This window comes from Leishmania infantum, chromosome 25 (assembly GCF_000002875.2).
Source record: "Leishmania infantum JPCM5 genome chromosome 25".
NCBI classification, from domain to species: Eukaryota; Euglenozoa; class Kinetoplastea; order Trypanosomatida; family Trypanosomatidae; genus Leishmania; species Leishmania infantum.
In genome coordinates, this window is record NC_009409.2 from 347,640 (window position 1) to 355,164 (window position 7,525).

Below are 7,525 nucleotides of genomic sequence, written 5' to 3' on the forward strand. Positions count from 1 at the left end.
CGTGTTGGAGAAGTACGCAGCGGAGCTGGAGGAGGCGAAGCTGCTGCACAGGAAGCCGCTTGTCTACGCTGCGTTGTGCGAGCGGTAAATCAGATAACAAGTCGCAAGCAGACGCTCACAGTAAGTCATCAGGGTTCTCTCAAGTACGTGCTGCTTTTTTTTTTGCGGCGTGTGGCATTGCCGCCCTCCTGCTTACTCGCCTTCATCGACGCGGCTGGCGCGGTGGCAGTCGCGTAGCTGCAGGGTAACTCGCCTTTACGCGTTCGCTCATCCAGGCGTACGCGCACAAGGATTCCACGCGCCGCACCGGTGTGTGCAGTGACGCTGAACATGCGTGCGCTGATGAAGAGACACTTCATTGGGCAACAACCGCGAAACCGGATCGAAAACGAATGCGCCGCGATGCCTCCGCCACCTTCAGGCACGTCTGCCAGAGATGTCGTCAAAGCATGCCCCACCATACACACGTTCAGCTGCACTCTGTCCCCTCCCCTCCCCCGCGCACACGCACGCGCGCAGAGAACCGTACAGAGCTTTGAGCGGCATCCAGGCGCGACCCCCACCCCCCACCACCCCACCCCCCACACACACACACCCACCCACACACACCCCCCCCCTCCACACACAAACACCACCCCGCATCTCTGCTCAACGGCGGCTTCGCTGCCAAGCACACCGACACGTGCAAGGCCTGGGCAATAAGAGAAGATTACGCACAAAGAGCCAAGCCCAATCGAGTGGAGCGAGAGGGCCGCGGCTGCAGCGCAGGAGATCAAGGTACACAGCACACAGCGGCGCATTCAAAAAGGGGAGGAAGGGGTAGCACAAGCAGACGTCAAGGTTACTCTTCCGTTCGCGCGTGTCTCTGTGCGCATGAAGAGAGCGGCAGACAAGTTAGGGTACCTGCGACGTAGACACGGCACAGGCAGCCAACGGCAGAGGATCGTCACAAGGGCAGCGGGCACTCCTTGTGAGAACCCAAGTGGCGCTTCCACTTGCACGATAGCAGAAGTTCTCCTCCCCATATAGACATACACACCGACGTGTCTGGTCGCCATATGCCTCGCGAGATCATCACCATTCAAGCCGGCCAGTGCGGCAACCAGGTAGGCAGCGAGTTCTGGCGGCAGCTCTGCCTCGAGCACGGCATCCGACTCGACGGCGTCGTGGAGCCGTACGCCGTCGGCGGTGAGGATCGCAAAGATGTTTTTTTCTATCAAGCCGACGACGACCACTACGTGCCGCGTGCGTTGCTCGTGGACCTTGAGCCGCGCGTGATCAACGCGGTGCAGCGCGGCTCGATGCAGAAGCTCTTCAACAGCGAGAACATCTTCATTCACAAGGAAGGCGGTGGCGCCGGCAACAACTGGTCTCACGGCTACGAGCTGGGCGACCAGGTGCAGGAGACGCTCTTCGACATGATCGAGCGAGAGGCCGAGAACAGCGACAGCCTCGAGGGATTCGTTCTTACTCACTCCATTGCAGGCGGTACGGGAAGCGGCATGGGCAGCTACCTGCTGGAGAACTTGAACGATAAGTTCCCAAAGAAGCTCATCCAGACGTACAGCGTCTTCCCGAACCAGTCGCGTGGCGGCGAGAGCGACGTCATTGTCCAGCCGTACAACAGCCTACTAGCCGTGAAGCGGCTCACGCTGCACGCCGACTGCGTTGTCGTCCTCGACAACACCGCACTGAACCGTATCGTCACCGACAACCTCCACATCGCCTCCCCCACGGTGGAACAGATGAACGGGCTCGTCAGCACCGTCATGGCCGCCTCGACGGCGACGCTGCGCTACCCGGGCTACATGAACAACGACTTGATGAGCATGCTCGCCTCGCTCATCCCGACGCCGCGGTGCCACTTTGTGTGCACCGGATACACCCCGACCACCCTCGACACCTCGAACATTCAGTCCTCGGTGCGCAAGACGTCCGTGCACGACGTGATGCGTCGACTGCTGATGCCGAAGAACATGATGGTGTCGACATCCATGAAGAGCGGCTGCTACATCTCTCTCCTAAACCTCATCCAGGGTGACGTCGACCCGGCACAGGTGCACCGCTCCCTCGAGCGGATTCGCGAGCGGTCACCGACGTTCATTCCGTGGGGGCCGGCCTCAATCCAGGTCATCCTGTCAAAGAAGTCGCCGTACGTGGACACGCGGCACCGGGTGAGCGGCCTCGTAATGGCGAACCACACGAGCATCCACACCCTCTTTCACCGCACACTGAAGCAGTTTGACATGCTGTTCGGCCGCGGCGTCTTCCTCGATCAGTACCGAAAGTATGGGCCGACCAAGGACAACCTGGACGAGTTCAGCGACGCGAGGGACGTCGTGGAGAGTTTGGTGGCGGAGTACAAGGCGTGTGAGAGCTCCGACTACATCCGCAACTTCTGAGTAGTGCAACAGCTGCGGCCCGGCGTTTTACCGTGTTCTCCTGTCGCCCATCTCTCTCCATCTCCCTCTCTCCGAAAGTCTGCGCCGTGGATAGGACCGCACAGCGTCTCATCGACTGGCCTCTCCCTTCCCTCACCACCTCCCATGCGCATAGACGCGGCCACGCACCTCCTCTCTCGCGCACGCGCGCAAGTCCTGCTGCGCTGTCAACACGCATGCGTGTATACCGTGGGTGAACGCGCGTGTGGCTGTCGGTCTTTTGAAAGGCTATAGACAAAATACGGCGATGATGACGGATGTGCTTGTTGCACCCTCTCTCCATGCCTCCGCCCTATGTGTGTGTGTGTGTCTGTGTCTGTGCCTGTGTCTGTGTCTGTGTTGGACAAGATTCAGGCATGTCGGGGCAGTGTGCAGTGTTGTGCTCGTATACGTGTGTGTGTGTCTCTATAGCCATATGTGTGCAGAAGTTGATGCCGACGCCCTTCCCTTGCGGTCGCGTTTCCGTTTTTTTGTTGTCTGGGCAATCGGTGACCTAAGATCTGCAAAACCTCTCGCCCGGCGTGCGTCGACCTGCCTGGGGAGCCTGCATGCACTATGCTCATCAGCATCCTCCTCTCTCCCTCTCCGACCACCATTACCACCATCACCCATCATGTCCCTTGCCTTACTCCTATCCCGTGAAACACCACCGAAGGACACGAGGAGGCGCACCGTCAGCTGAGGTCTCTGTGTGTGTGTAAGTGCTTTTATTCTGCATGAGCACATACGCAGGCACTTGTGTGGGTGTGCACCGACGTCGAGAAGTGCGCCCCGCTCCCTCCTCAGCAACAACAAGATCGCATTGTCGTTCCGTCTGGTCGCTTCGCCGCTACAGCCGTGCCCGATGGCTGTCTTGAGTGCACGCCCGTCGCCGAGCGCTGCGTTCCTTCCTCCCTCCTCCATCCCATACACGGGCAACCACTAGAGACCCCCGCGCACCGCTATACAGGCGCGCACGTCCGTTGAAAGAAAAGGGAGCACGCACATATACGCATAGAGAATTTTGAAAAGACGTTGGTTAGACAAGGCAGGAGGTGAGGGGGGAAGGGGAAAAGGGGCTGGTTCATGTCGGTCCTTCCTGCCGGGGCAGACCGTGCTGCGGTACAGGAACTGGAGGCGCTTTTCCGCACCGCGGACCCGACAAACACGGGACTGCTGTCGTACAGCGAGTTCGCCTACCTTATCCTACGCAGTGGGGGGACGCAGAAACAGGCAGATGCGCTGATTGAGAAGTTCGCCGGGCCGTCACGTGCTCAGCGGGTGGTGTACTACGGGGCACTGCTGGAGCAGCTGTACGACTATGCGGAAGCGACTGCAGATGCGCATGGCGATGTCGAGAACGGCAGTGCAAGACACACTTCAGACCCGCTACTCAGGATATCCTCTCTCGACTGCACCTCCTCCATGCCGGCCCTTGATACGTCCAACAGCTCCCCATTGCCGACTCCCCCGGCGCCGACCGGCGTTGGGCCGTCGTCGTGGCATGCTTCCCACTCGCCAATCGCTGGCGGTGGTGGCGCCGCTGCTGCTGCTGCTCCAGCTCCTCGTGACGTCATGGGCGCGGGTCAGTATGTCGTCCCTTCCGCTGCATTATCATCCTCGCCCCTCTACAGATCGGTCAGCCATGCCGGCGCCGGCGGCCGCAGCGCCTCCACGCTCGCCTCGCGCGAGTCGTCCACGGCAACCTACGCAACGTACACCACATGCAACGACCGCTCGCTGCCTCACCTCCGCAGCGACAGCAGTGCCACCCCCCCGCGCAGGCCGCTTCGCAGTCCGTCCTCTCCCCACTCCTCACGGTTTGTCGAGTCTGCTCTTCGAACCGCTACAGCAGCGGCGGCGGGGCCGCATCAGCAGCAGCGGCTCGATCGCGCGCCGTCGCAGGGCGGCACACATGTCAGTTGGCCAGCGTCCCGATCGCGAAGCCGCGATGATGTGCGCGCCACTCCTCTTACAGGCTCGTCGGTGGTGGGCACGCAAGGTGGTGAGCGTGCGCGCGTGTACGGTGCCACGTCGGCGCCACAGTACGCCGCAGGTGACGGTCGCTACTCCTATGCCCCGCGCGCATGCGACCCGACACCGGTGAGTATCGGGCACCGTCGGCGCGAGAGCTCCACAGAGCGCATGGTGCGCGCGGCAGCCGAGGTGAGTATCCACGGCAGACCTCAGTCGCGTTTCGATGCAGAAGGCAGTGTCGGTGCTGGAGAGACCCGTGAAGGTGAAGGGAAGCGCCGTTCAAGTGTGGCTCGTGTGCTGCCTGACGCACTGCGCTCCGCGTCGTCGTCTTCCTACGCAGCGGCGCCCCATCTTGTTGCCGCCAATCGTGCCAGTCGCACCGCTGCGCCGCAGGCGGAAAACACGAGCACGTTATTCACCGCAAGCCGCGCAAGTGACTCGTACGTGAGTCACGTAAACCATAGTGGTCACAGCAGTTACCATAGCGACGCCGCCGCGACGTCCCTTCTATCGCTACGGGACATCTTTCAGCGTCATCTGGCGCCGCGGTCATCGCGTGATGGCACCGTGCTGCTGAGCGAGCTGGAAGAGGCCTTGGCGACGCGCGGGGTGGGTGTGCATCCGCTAGAGCTGGAGGCCGTGGCCGACTCGCTGGAGCTGGCCGCGGTGCCGGCGGCCATCGAGCATCATGGCAGTGCCCTACAGCACCACAGCTTCAACGCGAGCCTGAAGAACGGCTTCGGGGCCTCGGTCGCTACAGCTGGGCGCATGCTTCGTGACTCACCGCATCCCTGGCGCTCGGTCAGCGCCTCTGGCATGGATAGCACGGACGCCTCGGCAACGACAGCGAGTCGGGCCACCCTCACCGGTGGTACGGATCGGGCGCTGAGTCTCGTCGACTTCTGTGTGCTGGTCTCTCGTCTGCGTCCGGCGCTCATTCAACGCATTCGCAGCCCCGGTGTGTGGGAGGGCGCGGCATCCATCGATGGAGTCGAGGTGCTGCAGAGCCGTCAGCCTCCGCCGGTCAACAGCCGCCTTGAATCTCGCGGAGCTGTGGAAAGTGATGACGGGGACAGCATTGCAGACGTGACCGTGTCACCGATGACCCCAGAAGCGGCCGCCCCTGCGACGCCGCGGTCCACCGTGTCCTCGTCGAGCACGCGACCACACTCCTCCGCGCAACGTCATCTTCGGCGGCGGCGCTCTCTCGTGCCACACCGCTTTGCCGACCTGCACCGCCCACTAAGTGCGGCGAAGGTGTACGGCGCTGCGGCATCGGCATCGACGTCCACGGCGCCGCCGACTGCCCGGCAACTCTCGGCCGATCAGCAGTTTGCCGTTGAGCACGCGCAGCGGGAGCCACGACGCAGTAAGCGGGAGGAAGATAGCGATGACGGCTGCCATGCCTCTGTCAGATATGCACAGCCAACTGCCGCTTCCGAGCAACGGCGCAATGGACTGGACGTGCCGTCAGCCACGACAGCGCGGCTAAACCGCACAAAGGTGCCTCTCTGGCACGATGGACGGCGCCTCGGTGCGCGCCGCAGCCACACCGACGCCACTCGCTCGCCGTCGTCCACGTCACCGGGTAGCTCGCGTGGTTTGATCTCACCCGACGAGCGCCATCATCCGCAGCAGCCGCGACCGCACCGCGCCCACATCGCTCTCCGCAGTCCCACCAGCGACTTTTCGGCTCGCGTCGTGCACAAAGAGTTGGGTGATGGTCTCGCACGTCGTGGTTGTGGGAGGATGTCCGAGCCTTGGCCAACGACGACATCGGCAGAGCTCTCGCCGACTTCCAGGGCACTGTCGTCGCCGCAGTCGATCAACAAAAGAGGGCCGACATCCTCGATGCTGGCGCCGCGTGTCCTGGAAACGCTTCAAAGTGCCGCGTTGCCGCTGTTGCGCCGCTGTGCACAGCTGGACAGTCGGCACACGGGGCGCATGGCACCGAGCGCGTGGCTGCGCGTACTGCGAGACGCTTGTCCAGCCTTGACGGATGCAGAGCGACTCCGTGTGCAAGAATGGATTCGATCAAGAGGGCAGCGGTCGGCCTGTGGCGCCGACTACGCGGCGGTCGTGGAGGATATTTTGACAGAGGCGAGCATCGTCCCTCTCACCCCCGCGTCTGGCGCGAAGAGCAGCGCATGCCGGCGTGGTGACAGTACCGCGGCAGCCTCGCCGCTTCGCGCCTCCGCCACTCGGATGCGCAGCTATCCTCAACGGCAAGATGCGGCTGCGACAAGGTCTTCGGTGCCATACACGTCGACCACGAAGGACGCCTCACCGGCCTCAAGCCGCTCGGCAGCGAAGCCGCGTGCGGCCGTGCGCAGCGGGCCGAGTGGACGCGTTCCTGTCTCATCATCCCATACCACAGCGAATGGTCAGATGACTGACGAGGACGCGAAGCGGCTGCTTGCGCACGAGCTGATGACGGCCTGTGGTGGCGACACGGAGGCGCTTCTGGGGTATTTCCGCGCCTTCGACGAGGCTGGCACTGGACTCCTCGTCGAGCATGTCTGGCGAGCCAGCTTGGAGGAGCTTTTTCGGCGGACAGAGGGTCGAGAGGCGCCAGCGTGGGTCGTGGGCGGGTGTGTGCGCCTCTCGCGTGTGCCACTGGAGAGACCGGCTGCCACACCGTCGCCGCAGCGCGGCACACCACCGCTCGTTTCTCCTGCGCTCTCCGCGGCGCGCGCACGCGTCTCGCGGGTACCGCCAGCGATGCGCGGGACACTGTGCGATTACCGCTACGTCTTGGAGGAGCTTGGCGTTCATGCAGACGGGTGAGGCTCGCGCGCAGCGTCTACGTTGCAGCGCTGAGCAGATTCGGCAGTATTGCTCACCAAGCGAAGCAAAACAAAGGCCACGAATACGACTGCGTCGGCATAGGCCACTAAACTCCTCTGCTCTTCAAGGAAGGAGGGCCTCCTGCCCTTCGCCCCTTCTCTTTCTTTCGTCTCGGCTCGCGTGTGGACACCGGCACGCACACACGGAGACGGATACGCACGGTTTGCCATGACACCCCCTCTCGAATGATGCCTCTCCGGCACTCCCTCTGTCTTCGCCCCGCCCTCGTCACCTGCACACATGCGTCGGCACTCACGGGTGCATCGCACACCTGCACAACG

General features: G+C 62.8%; 2 protein-coding genes across 2 annotated transcripts; both read left to right on the top strand.

Moving 5' to 3' along the window:
* Nucleotides 1–1,058: 1,058 nt before the first annotated feature.
* On the top strand, nucleotides 1,059–2,402 carry LINJ_25_0990 (gamma-tubulin; the record flags this gene model as incomplete). The annotated part of the gene is made up of 1 exon (XM_001466091.1): nucleotides 1,059–2,402. One exon carries the CDS (start codon nucleotides 1,059–1,061, stop codon nucleotides 2,400–2,402), a length of 1,344 nt encoding a protein of 447 aa, XP_001466128.1.
* Nucleotides 2,403–3,506: 1,104 nt separating this feature from the next.
* On the top strand, nucleotides 3,507–7,184 carry LINJ_25_1000 (conserved hypothetical protein; the record flags this gene model as incomplete). The annotated part of the gene is made up of 1 exon (XM_001466092.1): nucleotides 3,507–7,184. The coding sequence occupies one exon, from the start codon at nucleotides 3,507–3,509 to the stop codon at nucleotides 7,182–7,184; it is 3,678 nt and encodes a 1,225-aa protein (XP_001466129.1).
* Nucleotides 7,185–7,525: the final 341 nt, after the last annotated feature.